The sequence below is a fragment of the Temnothorax curvispinosus genome, unplaced genomic scaffold, assembly GCF_003070985.1.
Source record: "Temnothorax curvispinosus isolate PA1 unplaced genomic scaffold, ASM307098v1 QBEX01001622.1, whole genome shotgun sequence".
Classification (NCBI taxonomy): Eukaryota; Metazoa; Arthropoda; class Insecta; order Hymenoptera; family Formicidae; genus Temnothorax; species Temnothorax curvispinosus.
In genome coordinates, this window is record NW_020211402.1 from 12,857 (window position 1) to 30,069 (window position 17,213).

At 32.7% G+C, this 17,213-nt stretch overlaps 3 protein-coding genes across 3 annotated transcripts in view; 2 read left to right on the top strand and 1 right to left on the bottom strand.

Moving 5' to 3' along the window:
* The first annotated feature begins 820 nt into the window (after nt 1-820).
* Nucleotides 821-6,042, top strand: LOC112466852 (tetraspanin-7-like). The gene is made up of 5 exons (XM_025035194.1): nt 821-1,082; nt 2,520-2,708; nt 3,517-3,687; nt 3,910-4,041; nt 4,697-6,042. The coding sequence occupies exons 1-5, from the start codon at nt 1,005-1,007 to the stop codon at nt 4,850-4,852; spliced, it is 726 nt and encodes a 241-aa protein (XP_024890962.1). The 5' UTR covers nt 821-1,004; the 3' UTR covers nt 4,853-6,042.
* Nucleotides 6,043-8,175: 2,133 nt separating this feature from the next.
* On the bottom strand, nt 8,176-13,980 carry LOC112466836. The gene is made up of 6 exons (XM_025035170.1): nt 13,890-13,980; nt 13,159-13,813; nt 10,611-11,589; nt 9,982-10,178; nt 9,435-9,603; nt 8,176-8,729 (listed from the first exon to the last, which is right to left on the bottom strand). Exons 2-6 carry the CDS (start codon nt 13,558-13,560, stop codon nt 8,176-8,178), a joined length of 2,301 nt encoding a protein of 766 aa, XP_024890938.1. The 5' UTR covers nt 13,561-13,813; nt 13,890-13,980.
* A 668-nt stretch (nt 13,981-14,648) lies between these two features.
* Nucleotides 14,649-17,213, top strand: part of LOC112466844 (golgin IMH1) — a gene marked incomplete at its 3' end in the record, with an annotated part of 3,824 nt that continues 1,259 nt past the window's right edge. The window contains exons 1-4 of the mRNA XM_025035181.1: nt 14,649-14,711; nt 15,481-15,653; nt 15,722-16,131; nt 16,432-17,176. Coding sequence (XP_024890949.1) covers nt 14,649-14,711; nt 15,481-15,653; nt 15,722-16,131; nt 16,432-17,176 — 1,391 coding nt within the window. The remainder of the gene's footprint in view (nt 14,712-15,480; nt 15,654-15,721; nt 16,132-16,431; nt 17,177-17,213) is intronic.

Sequence of the window (17,213 nt, forward strand, 5' to 3'; positions counted from 1 at the left end):
TTCTTAGTTTTCTTGTATATACAAACAGAGATTACGAACAAAAGAAAGAAAACATATGGACAGATTTTATGTATAATTATATATAAAAAATTCCGTCCCGGATTATTACAAATACTTTTTTATATTATTTTGTATTTATTACAATATTTTTTTTATTAAAGCTTAAGCAAACCCCTTTCAAATGAGTCTTATTTGATTTTAATGGCTTAATATTTCCCAGTGATTTAATTTTTTAAACATGCTAGCTAGAATATATATTTCATATTCGACTGGATATGAAAAAGATTAAATAAGTAATTAAAAAAAAAAAAAGATATTACGAAACTTCTCATCATTACATTTTATTATTAGTCGAAAAGTAATTAATTTCATCTGTAACTTTTTCGTGAAATTATTGTAAATAATTAAAAAATCGTGCACACTGTTAACATCTTGCACCTTTAACAATATGGCAGCTCTTTGTTTGAAATTTTTGTCATAACGTTCTTAATCTTTTAATGCAAAATTCCAAACAAAATATTAAAAAACCTAAAGTAAAACCTTTCTAGACTATTTATATAAATATTTTATCGAATATTCATGTCATCTGTGATGTATTCGCTGGTTATTCCAATAAAGGAGATTGTCACCATGATATTCAATATTTCAATCCGACGGAAACGCCTGACAAACGTCTCTCAGGAAGAGAGACTCTAAGAATGACATTTATTTTGACGTTCGCGGTGCACTTGCCGCCGTTACATGGAAAATTGTGTTCCGATAAAGGGGAGTTCCCACCATCGCCATCGTGTCCTCTCGGGGTAGCGCGCATGCACCGGTTGAGAGAGGGGCAGGAGCCACGCACGCAACACGTATGTGTATTCGCAAATCCTCTCGCAAATCGATCGCGCGAACTCCGCTCGTTGCCCGAGTTGAGACCTGGTAGTGCGTAATAACCCGTACCCCGTATCGAGGAGGGTTTTTTTCGCAAGCGAGTCAGAGAAGAGGAAGCAACACATCTCAAGATGAGCAAGCGACTGGAGACCGTTGCTACGATGACCTGCATGAAGACCCTGTTGATGCTCTTCAATTTCATCTTCTGGGTAAGCCAGGATCACCGAAGTCCCAACATCGCCTGCGTATAATGAGCACGGAAACTCCTTATCCACCGCATCCTGGACTCCTACCCATCTGTTGCGCAATTGATTAGATTCCATTATAATATCGGACACTATAATATAGTTTATAGTTAAATCTATTCAGGGAAATATGCATAATAATGATGTATTGACGACGTCTTTAAGCGTCTCGATTCGAAATAGGGTCAAGTAACTGGGGAATGAGTGCGAGGCGGTAAATGCGATGGATGAACGTGACCTTGAATATGATATCCAGATAACACGGAACTCTAATAAAAAAAACTCATTAATATCATTATAATGTTAAAAATTCAAACTATTTGGAGATCTAAGATGTATTTAAGAATATATGGAATTTTAGAAAATTGCAGGGCGTCACAAAAGTGTGTGTATATTGTATAATAGTGGAAATATACAGATTTTCACGTTATAATTTAATAAAAAATATATATAATATATATTTCTATTTAATTATATATAAATATAATCAAATAAAAATATTTTATTATGTAATTCCTTATTTGATTCGCGGTGAGAACTATGTGTGTGTGACGTTGCGACAATCTGTACATTTCCACCATTCGTATTTATCCTTGAACCTTCAAATCAGTTCAGAATTTTCAAGCGCGTTAATTACATGGCTTATCAAACCGCACGTTCATAAGTATGTGAGTACATACGGGACTGTTATCGCTTCTAATATTAGTGACCGTTACTTCTCTTTCAGTTTAAAAGTGCGACCGTTGTCACGAAACCGATGTTTACTAGATAACAGTTTTTCGATACAATCTTACTCTTTAAACTAACGTCCTCCTAAGTTATTGCATTTTCTAACATTGCGTTCATACGTCACTTTGCACGATATTATGCTCCAATAAAGGAGATATACCACGAAGAAAATTTATCTTTAATTCATTAGAAACCTATACTCGCCAAAGATATATAAGTTTTTGTTAAAACCAATGGAACAATCGTAGTCGTTTGTTTATATATTTTATATATAATATATTATAATTTTTTTATATTATATATATATAACAATATATAATATATAGCAACACAGTTTTGTTCAATACTATCCTCTTTAAATTAAACTAATGTTCTCCTAAATTATTGCACCTTCAAACATTATGTTTATGTAGTATTTTGCATAGTATTATACTCCAATAAAGGAGATATACCACGAAGAAAACTTATCTTAATTTTATTAGGAATTACTTATACGCGTCAAAGACATAAATTATTATTAAGACCAGTGGCGCAATCGTAGTTGTTTGCTTATATATACAAGCTGTTCTCACACAATTTAAAAAAAAAAAAACGAATTCGACCGAATTACTTCGCAATTAATAATTTCATTTGACGAGTGACCTTAATGTCGTGTGCTTGTATGTTTTACAGGCGTCTGGGGTGTTGATGCTGTGCATCGGCATATGGATGCGCATCCAGCTGCGGGATTACATGAACATGAGCGCGCAGGGCAGCGGGGCCGCTTTGCTAGCCATCGCGAGCTTAGGAGCGGTGTTGGCGGTCGCGGCGGTCCTCGCCTGTTGCTGCACCGCGCGCGGTCATCCTGCTCTACTGTATTTGGTAAACATTCGATTCTATTTTAGAGCTTATTCGCAACGAGAATTGAAAAAATTCCAATGTCCGATTTGATGATACGGGTGAATGGCGCGCGGAGGATCAGGATATACAGAATACACAGAAAAAAAGAAGTTTCAAGTAAAAAATTATATACTCGTATATGCGCAACAATCTATAATATAATCTGATAAGAATTTCAACTTTTTTTTCTTGAACTATATAAATGACCATTCAAGTAAGTTTTCTTCGTTCGGCGCAATGTATTCTCATAAGTCTTGATTTGCCACTTCCTTTTTTTCTGCGTATACTCATCAGAATAAATGCGTATGTCTCTTTGTATATATGCACCACACGCGCGCTCTATGTAAGATTATAAATAGAATATCCATCGTGAATCATAGATCGTGAATAAGTGGGCTTCAGGTCCCTCGGGGAACGGTCGGATGAAGTTACAAGCCGATATTCGATACGATATCGTTACGTAAGGGGAGAGTAGCTATACTCAACTGAGAGAAATGGTGCTCGCTGCACGATCATTCATAACACGTATTATATATTAACAAAATATATCCTAAATATGTGTAAAATTACAATTCTTTCGATACTTGGAATCGTCCAAGACTTTTACGACGGAAGCGCTGGGTATTGCTGAATGGAAATTCGGTTTAGCGAATAGATAAGACGCGTCGCAAAAGTTTGTGCGAGCAGCCTTCTGGCTACAGTAATTTGTACAGTAATTTTGTAGATACCTTGAAATAGAGATTCCCCGTAGATTACAAGAAATAATTCTTGTCGTTCTTTTTCCATGAAGTACGGCGCGTTCCTGGCCGTCGTGGCATTGCTGGAACTCGCCGCGGGCGCGTCGGTTTACGCTTATCGCACGAATCTGAACGAGGGATTCGATCAAGGTCTGAACGAAAGCATGGCAGCCTACGGACAGGACCAATCCAAGAGCAATAACATCGATAGCATGCAAAAGACGGTGAGTATCCCTACAATGTTCAAATTCACATTATCCCAATTGTTCTGCCAATTGAACGTGTCGATTATCCGAATTAATTGGAGATCAGATAATCGAATCGCAATATTCAATATACGGGAGGACGAAGTAAGAGACGGGAAAAACTTGCCTATTTTTTTCACTCCCCGTGACACGCAGTTGCGTTACGTTGCGTATTTGAAAAGCTTAATTGATTGATTGCAGCTGCACTGCTGCGGCAATCGCGGGTATGCCGATTGGCTCAATCTGGATCCACCGAAGGACATTCCCTTGTCCTGCTGCAAGGTAGCCCAGGATAAATGCGATTCACAGGACCCAGATGAAATTTATACCGAGGTATACGGCGATACATTTTCTATTTCTTATCTGCCTAAATTCCTGCAAGATTCCTTAATATCAGAATACATAAGTAAAATACAAAATAGCAAACCATTAACACGTTGACTGTCACAGTGGTCATTCGTGATCGACGCCTCACTTTTTAATAGCGCCTTGATGATCGACTGGTGACCGACAAAATTTTTTCAAATCTTTGTGAAAAATAATTACCATCTGATATAAAACTATTTTGAATAACGTGAATAGCTAGATAATAATGTAAAATAAAAGTGTGCGATTCAACACACTACCTGAGGATGTAATTTTATTTAATCATCATGCAATATTTTATCATCATATACTTAATGAAAATTCTATTGTGGCGTACATGACAAGACGTATAAAACTCGCTGGGCAGACAACGTGTTAAGCAAGGCTTTCAAGACTTGATTGACTATCTTAATTACGACAATTGTGTGATAGTTATAATCCGCGATAGAAGGTAAAAGAGGGATAATGAATGCAATAAAAGTTAAAATAAGAGGTAATAGATAAAAAAGATAGAAAAAAACTGATATAGGAAATAGGAGTTAAATCTACCTTGTTTTCCGACTCTTCTCGATTTCTGTTCTTCCGGTTTCTATACAATTCTTTACACTCTTCCTTTCCTCAGGGATGCTACAATCGCGTGCTGGACTTCATAAATAGCAACATCGGTCTGGTGGCCGGTACGGCGATCGGCGTAGCCTTTTTCCCATTAGTCGGTATCTTCTTAGCGTGCTGCCTAGCCAGCAATATCAATAAGGCCGAGTACGAGCAGGTTGCTTAGGCATGGCACTTGCGCAGGCAGCAACGACGGTCCTACCAGAAAACAAAACCTGCAACGCTAGCGACAACGGCGAACATGTATGATTTAATGGGAACATTTTCTCGGAAATGATCTCGATCGAGGAAAGCGCGCATCTTACCACTTCGGTTTTAATTGATGATTTCAGTACAAAAATGAGAGATAAAAATTCACACAGGATAAGGTCCACTTGTAATATGAAGTTACATCTAAATTGGATCTTATACCAAATTACCTATTCACATTGTTTTTGCAAAGCCCTTTAATTCTTATTTAAGTGCTCGGTTGATCAAAATTCGCACTCTCATGTTCTAACTATATGAATTAAACTCTTCTAGTCAAAATTAGTAAAAATAGATGTTATATCGAGTTATGTTCACTTGATACTGTTACAAGATACAATCTTTTCATACATTTGGAAGTTAAATGAAGACTCACTTCCAAAGTACTTCAAATAACTTTAAACCAAAGTACTTTACGCATAAAAATTAAAAGCAACATATACAAATCTTAATATATTACTTAAGATCTTCTAAGAGAAGCGTCTTATAAGGTAGAGCAGACAGAAAAATAAGAAAGCAAAACATACTGGTTTAATACTAATCGTCTCTTTTGTTTAGACTTTTTACTTCGAGATATGGTAATGAAGAAAATATGTAACATGATTTATGAAGCTTTTTTTAAAGTTAAAGAGCGTATGATATTTAAATCATTGAATAAATGACGATGACATATTCCTTTACATGAGAGAGTTAAGTAATGTTGTAGAATACGAACGCATGATTAGCATTTTTATATGGATGGGCAGTAAAAATATAACTTGATTATCGTTATCTTTAAAAATATCTAATCGCGTTCACTATTATACTCCGTACTGAATAAAACTTTGATCTAAATAAATCGAATTCTAAAATTCGGTGAAAGTCAGTGATATATTGATTGTTATTTTTATCAATAGAATCACAACGCGAATAGTTTGCGATAGAGTTCATTTCACGAATGCCTGCTTATGACAACGATGGTGCGAAAGGTAAAACAGACTTCTACATTTTTTAATATTGTCCTACGAATCCTTAGATGTACCAACGGACTTTTTCTTCTTGGATCTTAATCTCTTGCGAATCTTATATTCTGTAAATCTTTATAAATCCATTAAATCCTTCATTCTTAAATCTTCCATGCATTTTTTGATCCACTAAGATTCTCAAAATCTAAGATTCTCAAAACCTCTATATATTCTATATATTATATAAAACTACATGTACTATCTTATGCGATGTCCGCCTTTAAATACTTAATCATGATGCATTTAAAATCGCGGCTGTTCTTATTTTATATAAATTGGTTTCGATTTTATATTGAACAAAAACAAGTAAAACTTAAAATCAGACAATCAGTATAATCAGTGCTAAATATAAAATGGAAATCAAATTCGATTTCGAGTTATTATTGAACAAAAATAGTGAAGTAAGCATACATTACCTTAGAATATTGTAAAATGTTGCTTTATGTTTTATTAAATAGAATCTCAGAATTAATTTAATTTAATTAGTGTCATTCATTAATTTAATTTTAGTTCCAACTTTTTCGCTGCAAAATTAAAAAATAAATGTATATAATGAAAAAAACTAATGAATGAAAAGATAAATGTAACGTAATTTATGTGTATTTATGCTATCTTATCAAATAAATGGCAAGACATAAATACACACTTGTTTATTGAGAGCATAAATATTATATGCGCTTCGCGCAAGTGCGATAACATATATTGACCATATATTGACATTATAGATAAATTCCCTCTATAGCGAAATTATGTAACTTAATTAATCTTTTAAATTTATACAACTAAATTTTTTTCTGATTAAAATCAATATATTTTTATTAGAAAAAAAGGTCAACTTACTAATTCGAGTAGAAATTATGACGGCAAATATTTATCCAATTTATTCGCACGAATAATTGAAAAAAAAACGTTCCAAATAATATAACATTTAATTTTTGGAGGGAAGATTAAGGTGTAACATCCTACTGCAAGAGAAAAGTATTTAATTATCTATATACCGTTATATATGATCTTTATCAAAGTTAGGATTAACATGACAGTCACTGTGTTACATTGTGGAGAGAGGTATATATTATATACCAATAAAAGTTTCTTATGTAAAATACAAAAAAAATATCTTATCGACTATATATACATAATATGTATATACATATACCTATATGTATGTATAAACATATACATTCAATTATTTATTATATATAGAAATATAAATTATACTCATATATACAAAGTGAGACACTTAACTTGGATATTTTTGTAAACTTTTATAATTTTATCAAAAAGAAGTTAGAACTCATGTTGAAATTACCACTTGAAAGAAAAACTCATTTTTTGTTATATCTTTAATATCTAGTTATATAAGACATTGTTACGTCCTATATAACTAGATATTAAAATTATATGATTACCAAAGTTTTTTTATATAATTAATATTTAACATCAAATATCAAATAAGATTGAACAAAGATAAACAAGTTAATGGTCTAACTTTTGTACTATATAAACAATGTTATAACAGGTATATTACAAGATAAAAATACTTTATTGTTTTATAGATTAATCTATATTTACAGTAAAAAAAAGAGGTCTAATGTATATGAGCCTTATTTACAAATATTTTCAAACTATTATCTATATGCGATGTCGAGAGTGTATCGAGAATGTGTTGCGCCTTGCGTAAATTCGTGCCCGGATCGATACTTAATTGTTTACAGTTTACAATGTTACGGCTTTTATGTACGTTTATTGTATATCGCAGAACATGCGCACCTTGCATAAGTTCTGAGCCTTAAATAAAAGTCAATGAAATATTGTTCTCCCACTAATTGCTTAATAAAAGCAAGTAAATCTTCATGTTTAAATAATCAATATCTTTTAAAATATTTTTTGTATCTTTATTTGAATATATAATTTTTTATTTTTAAAGTTACCTTGTGAGAAATTAAACAAATATCTAATATAATTTAAGATCTCAATTGTTGACATTTTTCATTTTATTTTTTCAATTTTATCAAATTCAACAGAACAAAGAAAAACATCGTAATCGTTTGCTAAGTAAAACCAAGAAAATGTAGCAAATGTGGCAAAAAAAGAAAATAATAAAAAATTTGTCGAGATACTAACACAGACAAAATTTTAGAAAAAGACAGTTTCTTATCAGTAATTTCTTTCTAAAAAATTTTTACAAAATGTAGAAAAATTGAAAAATATAATTAAATAAAATTAAAAAATATCAGAACTATACTTTTCTACCTCTTTTAGATCTTACAATTAATGTTTTAATTTCTTCTGTATTCGACTCAATGCCAATATCAGCTAAAGTTTTGGTGATTGTTGGTCTGTGTAAATCATGATCCTTGACAAACAATTTATAAAAACCTTGTTGTATTAATTGCCACACATGCTTACTTTCAGCGGGATAATCGGTGTGAAATGCATGAAATAATTTAAAACACAATTCCGTCGCGCCAATTATAGTTTGGCACGTATATAAAACTTGGTCTACAATTATATGCACGTGACTAATACGCTCCCAAGTTGGGCCTATCGCCAAAACATATGGTTGCACAGAACAATATGAAATCTTATTTGATGTTTTTATTTGGGACAGTGACTTACGTCGACGCTCAATATAATCCTTAATGTCCGCTTCGCTGCAAACTCTAGCGATGAAGGAGTCCATTACATCTAATCGTGTTGGTTTCCACGTTTTCTCCACAAAAAAAGTATTGGGAAATATGAAAGGGAGAAGGAGTAGAGCTCCAGTCACTCTAACTTGGAAATCCGATTCCCCTGAAAAAACAAAATCATTTGTTTCATTATTTAAAAGTATATGTTTCATCTATTTCTTATAGTAATTTTCTGTTGATATTCTGCAATATTCTGTTGATAAGTTTTACAGTATTTCTTTACTTTTAATGTTTTTTTTTTTATTTCTATTATTTATTTCGCTATTATCTAATTTCTATTTTTGTATATTACATAGCATTAGTAAAACTTGAAAATATTATAAATGGCTACAATCAGTCATTATTAATAATATATTTATTAATTAATATATTATACATTTTAACACTATAATGTAAATTTCACATACTACACTCTTACATCTGCGATATGGCTAGGCTTAAGATTGTTGCATTAATTAAAAATAAAGTTTCAATGAAATATATTAATCATGTTATGTACCAAAAGAGGTAACACTAATAAAAGAATTAAAGTTACAAAGTAGAAAAGAAATAATAGCCCACAAATTATTCGTTTTCATTACACAAGAATATAAAATAAAGTATAGAAGCTATCAAATTATGACAATATAGAAAATATGAGAGTAATCACCCAATATATATTAAATTTATATCTCAATTGTATTAAAGAAGTTATTTTTTTTATAATAGAAGCATAATATTATTTAATAAGATTGTAGCGTTTATCTTTTAGGTTTTGATGGTTTCACAATAAATATATAAATCTTTATAAGAGAAAAAAGAGACTTACGTTCAGCTAACTTGAGAAATAAAGTAGCTATGTCTATGTGCTTTTGTCGGCTTGCTCTTTTAAGAATAACTTTTGTTGCTTTAATAATTGCGAGCCTATGGTCATCTAGAAATGCAGCCAGCTTCCCTAATTCTGCAGTGGGATACAATTGATCGAAATCCTTACAGATCTACATATAAAAACATTTACTTATTATTAATTGATTAAAATATTATATTCATATAAAAAACAACAAATTATTCAACTCTGTACATTATTTCTCATCCAAATAATGTAAAATAAAAAATGAACAAGAATTTTATAATTCAAAATTAAATTATAATGACAAAGTAATAAGAAGAACAATTTATAATCTCAAGTACATAGTTGGCTAATAAAATATTTTGTAAAAATTTTATGAAGACAAATTTGAAATAAAATACGACATAATAAATAATATACAAAGATTTTGATAAAATATTGCTTCGAATAAAAGATAAGTATTTAATAAGTCAAAATAAAAAAAAAAGCATTACAAGAATAGATCATAAATAATAAAAAAACTTACAAAATCTTTTCCAATATCGTTAATTTTTAAGAATGGAAAATCATTTAAATAGTCCCAAACGGTTCCCGTTTGATTGACAAGTAGTTTCCGTCTGTAGTTGAAAGTTGCTTTCCAGGAGACTCCTAATTCTGGAGTAAATGTTTTGTGTAATTGATTGCACAGAATATGTAAATGACGTTGTAACTCTGGATGACATTCTGAAAAAAAATAAAAACTAATTACTTTATATAACAATAATGCAAGGTATGTTTATTAATGTATCTTTTTCGCTGAGTAACTTATGTCAACTTTATACTTTATATTATATGTTAACATAATTCAGACCATTTTTTCTTAATAATTGCAATTTTTCTTTAACAATATACTTTTATTATTTTATAGGTTTTACATGAAGAAATATTCAAAACTGTTATTATAAGAAATTGTCTCAACTCTTTTGACAATACATATATGTATACATGTATATTGCAAAAGATTGTAATACAAAGGCAAAGAAAAATAATATATGACAATAATGTATAACAAAGACATTGCAAAAAAATATATGACAAACACAAAATAATAATATGACAAATACAATTTCGTAATATTAATTTTATAATGAGAAAAACTGATAAGAGAAAAGTTACCTGTTGTTGAGATTTCGCCACAACGCTGCACTTTTTCTCCTTGTTGACCAACAGGTCTCCAAGTACTTCTAATGATAGTTACGTTCGAAGGACTTGAACCTCCGTCACCACCAACATAATCTCCACTTGGACGCCTCAGCAGAACAGTTGGATCTTCTTTGATCAATTTTCTTCTTTCTTGGAAGAGTTGAACTTGCAGTGCTCCCTCTGCTCTTCTCTTTTGAATTAGAACGCCGTTCCGTTTATATGGCTCATATTTAAAGGCGTAGAAACAGGATAACGGCGTCTTCGGAAAAAGACGCTTAAAATATTGCGCCCACCTTGCGAGAGTTGACGACAATACTTTACGTTTTGGAGGAATAGCCAATTTAAGAAGGTGCTTAGCAATAACTTTTGCAATCAAGTTGATGTCGCGCCCTTCCGGTACGAAATCGTTGCGGTGAGGCTTGTCAATGAGTTCTCGGCAAAGAAGTCCATTTTTTCGTAATAAGATGAACAACGGGTTTTTCGACTGAGGATCTTCTGTTTTAACTTGGGAAACTGCTCGCTGTGTTTGCAACTGCTGAGCAATATTTTTATTTGACTTTTTAAGCAGAATGGCTTCTGCTGCTTCAGCTTCGATCAAATCTTTGATTTCATCCTCTAGCTCTGACGTTTTTTCTGTTTTTTCGAATTCTGTTTCAAATTGTGCAACACGTTCATGAAGAAAGTCTTCAACATCCACTCCTAAAGAAACTTTAAGATCTTCAGTTTCTATACTGTTCTCCTCGTTGTTTACATCTATCGATGAATGTTGCGAAAATTGAAACGGAAGATCGCTCTTTGAAGGAGACGTACTGCTACTGCTGGCGTGGAAAGATGTGGATGGCAATGGCTCAGAAAAACTAGACAGTGAGATTTCCTCGGAGCTCTTCCCTACAGAAGACTGCTGACTGTTTCCTTCAAAAATTATTTGTGCGGAATGCACGTTACCAAACGCCTAGATAAGAAAAGACATTAGCTTTCCTCTGTTCCAACACTACTAAAAATATGCAACTTAACACTTTTGCCACCACTTATACAGAATTATGTACAGCGCTTTAGACTGCGCTGTATTAAATGTAAATGTAAATTAGTAATTACATAAACAGACTATAACTGTACTGGAAGCAAATGGAATTACTAAATAAGTATAAGAATAGCAACAAATATTTCGCTTAAAATACATCTGATATAGATTAAGCTCATACATTTGTAGCCATACTGACTCTAGCAATTTTTGTTGAAATGTATTAGTAATTCCTATCTAACAACGTAATAAAAATAAAGAAATCACTTAATTAATTTATATTTTATGTTATTGATTAGGAATATAAAAAACTTCGAAAAATTGTAGTATACAATACTAAAATATCTACGGTGTTTGTGAAGCTAATAATATTATAACTCTCAGTTTATTTTTCAAGATTACTCTGTTTGCTTATACCATATTTCGATCTGTACTGTTTGAGTCATACTGTAAAACTGATTTCTAATAACGAGACATTTATAGTTTGCTCATTAAATAAGATGACAAAAAAGCACATTCAGGCAAACAGCTTTATAAAGAAAGTTCGAGAAATCCCTCATGAGAAATGAAAACAAATATAGAAATACTTAGTAAAGAACTTCGCCCATTTTCACGAGGATCCTAGGCTATCCAGGCCCAGAGATGAAACATATTTCAAATTATAGAACATCACGAGAAGATTGAAAATTTATAGGTGCTAATATCCAAAACACACCCGCCGTTCAATGTTAGGACTCCATCAATGTTGGTACAGATGTATTCTTTTTGTTGTTTACACATGATGTTTTCACGCTTGAAATCAATTAATGATTTTTTATTTTTTTAATTAAACATGACTCCCAATTCTTGTTTTTGTTTTCATCATCTCTTCTAAAGATTTCTTTTTGCGTCAAAGAAATTAGTATCTAGGATATGCTAAATACTTTTCTGATAATATACATATACCTTCTGAGTACAGTAATGACATATTTGTCATCTTGGACAGCTCTGATGATGAGTCAGAATGTATAAAATGACATCATTAGGTCAGAACCGCTTCCGGCGGGGGTTTGAGGATCTAAAACTATTTCTTCTTTAATGCTAACATCATTATCTACAAAATTATATATAATTGATGACTGGGCCCGGATTAGCTCAAAATGGATAAAGTTCTTTCCATGAAATATTCGAGAATGTTTGACACAAATGTGAAAATAAATATATAAATATTTAGTAAATTTTACGTTTACAATGTATTTGATTTATGTGTTTACGTAATGATTTTTGCTATTGTAATAAATACATATAAAAATAAATAAGTCCTAATAGTAAAAATAGTGAGGTCAGAATGTTGCATCAAATAAAAATGTAAAATTGTATTATCCAAAAATATGTTTTAACTTTACATGAATAACTTAAAAAGTACTTCAAAGTAAAGATTACTGTAAACACTAAAAAAAATTAAATAATTAAAGATGTGAAAAGTATTTGATTATATTTGTTATCTATATTACATTTTACCTTCTCAACAGTACTGTCCGTTTTTTCTTTTTTTTCGCTATTCAGGTCACGTGAATCTCTCAATGAATAAAATAATGGCTCTTCCTTATATTTAGCTACTTCATTTTTCTCATTCTCCTCATCCGCCATAGAATACAACATAATCATAATTTTACGATAGATTTTTTTTCCTATGCACTGGGAACGCCTGGAGATGGTCCCATGGCTATTTCGTAAATCTGAAATGACCCGAGCAGCTTTCAACAGGTCTACGCAGTACCTCAGCGCATCGGTCAACTCTTGCTTTCTCTCCTCCATTTCGAAAGGGTCGAAGGGCAAGCAGTTATTCTCGGCTCTGAGATTGTCGAGATTGTCAGAACAAATATCATTGTTCTGTACAGCAATAAATTCCATTGGTTCCATCTTCACTCGTGCGATCAAGAAGACTTAAAGCGTAGTCTTTCCCTCTAAGGTTTTATCCTTTTTTTGTATTCCTCTTGTATCTGATATCTCTAATCTAGGGCTGGCAGTTGCTTGTAAATGTAGTGCAACCAGATACTTGCTTTACCGTATAAAATATGTGGTCGTTTTTTACTATAGAACAAAAGTGTGTTTTTCTTCAGTCACTTGTTTTTCTCTTCCTAAACTTCGCATCGTAATTACCAATCCCGTCGATCTGTTTTCAAAAGAGTTTTCTATAGCGAAATATGAGGTAACACGTATATTATTAAAAAACAAGGATACATAGTTACCGTAATGTGAAGAAATGCGATCGAGCGTTACGTATCATAAGTTGACATTTACGAGCGCAATGGTCAATTGTTTTTCTTCTTTTTTCTATTGTTGATTTCCAATTTCCATATCATTTCATCCCTACCGGAACGATCAAGTATACGTCAGTTTGTCGGTCTTATTTTTTTTATGAAGGTATCTAACGTGCCGTGAACCGAGTTGTTTCTCGGTCTTAATTTTAACATTGGGTTAGGTTTTAAATTCCAGCGAGTCGACACATGCGCCGATTTCGTTCCTGCGCTATAAAGACTGGCACACGTGAAGATATCTAAATACAAAAAGGCAAATATATGTAAATTGCAAAAATCGACCTGCATCTACAAACAAATTATTACTTACAACACTAAAATGTGCCCGGTAAGACGCGAGGGAGAATTCACACTTTCGTTCGTGTTTCGCACTGCGCACAGCCACGTGGGGATGTGGCAAACGTGTGGTAGCGGAGAAAACCTCCAGTTTATAGAGATCCGAAGTGCAGAGGCATCGAAATCATCCCACGAGTATAATTCAAGTAATTGAAGGGAGGAACGGGATGAGAAACGGAGTATATACGAGACGAGAAACAGTCTGCACGTGGTGGCGTGGTGCAGCGAGTGTCGTTCGTGCTCCGTGAAAAAAGTGCAATAACTGGAAACAGCTGTGTGGTCCTGTGATAGTTTCAGCGATGGCACGCGGGGGTGGTGTTACGACCGTCTGGTTATGATAGATAATCGCGGAAAATGGAGGATGACGTCGATATTTATGCGGATTTACCGAGTCTCGATTTGAATCCCGTGAAAAATGTGAGAGTCACCGACGAAAATTCTATTTCTGGTTAGCGTGACTTTGTCGTTGCGCGACCTTGCATGCGAAGATAAATAGCCTTTGATTTTAGAAGAATACAGAATATATAAAGGATACGAAGTAGTATAGGCTAGTTCGTGCTTGTATTACTTGTTAAAGAATGCAATTGTGCTCCCAATTTTAGTTCGATAAGTGACATAACCTGCACGTGTGCCGATATAACCTATAAAGTGTTTCCCGCGCGCGCTATGAAATTGTATTCGCGTGTTCTGTCACACTTCGGAATTATATTTCTCGATTGTGCGAATTGTTCTCGATATTCCTGTTAAAATCTATCGTATTTGTTAAATGCGCATTGCTTAATTACGTGAGAAAAATTTTTATCATTTTGTTGGTTTGTTTGCTATCATTGTTTCGTGGAACATGCATTTTTAAATAGTTTTTTTATTTATTATTACAAACCACGTAAAATACGAAAGTTTAAGTACAATAAGATATACTTAAGAATTCCTTTAAACTCGTAAAATATTATTTTATATCAAATTTAAAATAATATCTATAATGTACATAAATATTATATACGTAACTGTACGTTCTACAAATTATTTCGTTCAAATGAGCAAAGATTAGATACTTCAATTTAATCTAGTCAGTTGTGTATGCAATAACAATTTATAATAAAGAAGTTTTTACTTACTAACAAGTTACTTATGCCACTGATGTAAAATCTATGAAATAATAAGTTGATGCTTTTAAATTGTTATCAAGGACCAAGATTGTAACTGCAAGGAATTGAAGAAAGAGCTTGATTCACTCGCGAGCAAATTGGAAAATATGCAGAAGATTAAGACAAATTTGGAGAAGAATCTGTCTTCCTTGCTCAAAACGGCAAAAGCTGAAATTTCACGGAAGGATAAGATGATAAATGACCTCAGGAAACAGTACGAATTTTATAAACCGTAATATCGACAAACGTTTCTGTTTCTAAACGTTATCAAAATGTTTACAGGTTGGACGATGTAACCTTTAGAAGGAGCAACAGAAGTGAAGCTTCAGGTTCTTCTACTCATAGATTACCGCATCAACATACTGCGAAGTATGAAAATGTTCCCTCGACGCATTCACAAGAAAGTGAAACTGAATCGCATGAAATTCAATTCCATCACGACGAGTATAAAAGTAGGAAGCCACAGACTGATGTTAACCGGATACCCACATTGTTTGGGGAAAGATTACAAAAAAGACTTATGGAGAGTGAAGAGGAGGAGAAAAAGCAAAAGGAAATGTTAAAGCTTGGCGTGGAAGTTAAATCAGCAGATATTCCTGAAAACAACGTTGTGGAAAACGATAAGGAGATTGGATCTCAATTCGGTACAAACGACAACAATGAATCTAATATTGAACGATGTTCTAATTCAGGTAGCGTAAACTTTACTTTTTATGCGATTATATACATATATCGTGTAAGCTTGTATAGAATTATAAAACAGTTTTTTAATTGTTATGTAACTTTTTATCTAACATTAAAAAATTCTTTATACCTTTATATTAAAATACATATCGTACTTGTTATATCTATTTGTTACTATTTATCTCTGTCTGTATCTTGAAGAAAGTATACAAATTTTAGAATTTATACTTAGATATCAAGTAAAACACGAGTAATAGACTCGTTAGTTTGAAAATATAATAATTTATTACAAAATAATTTTGTTGCAGAACCCCCCGACAGAGAATCGTACAAAAAGAAAAGGACGAATGAAGAGGATGATACGCGCAGACATAAGCGTTTAAAAATGGAAAATAATGAAGATAAAACTACGACCGAAGAAACCGATTACAATTACCTTACACAGTATCCTGTAACAGACAATTCTGCGCAATACGAGAACAAAGATGGTCCCGTAAAATTCGAAAATCGGCCGAATGCAGGACATTCTTTTAAAAAGGAAGAAGTTCCATTTTGTACTGGACGTAGAGCCTCTTCCGAGTATCGAGACACGAAACAGGATCGAAGTTGTGCAAATGGATGGAGAAGTGACTCGAAAAATAATTCAACAAAGGATCACGACAGTTCCAATGTCAAGAACGATCTTGTTGATAGTTTAAGAAATTCTCGGACGTCAAATTATGTTTCAGAAAGATTTAATAATGGTTATAAGAAGAATGAGTATAGTCACAGACACAGTCCGCCTAGAAGAAGAAGCTACTCTAGAAGCAGGAGCGATTATGAGAGTTCGAGTAGTCATCGTTTACGTGAAAGATCCAGTAGGACATATAGAGAAAAGAAGCATGATGATTATATATACGATAGCCGATACAAAAACGAGAGATTAAAGAAAAACCACGAGAGCGAGGAAAGTGACGGGAAAACGAGATATAGGCGTGGAGAACGTGACGTTCTACGGGATAGATCCAGATACTCGAGTGACAGAGAAAGCAGTAGCTCGTATAAGAATAAGAAGTACGAAAATCACAGAATAAAAAAGGAAACAGAAAAT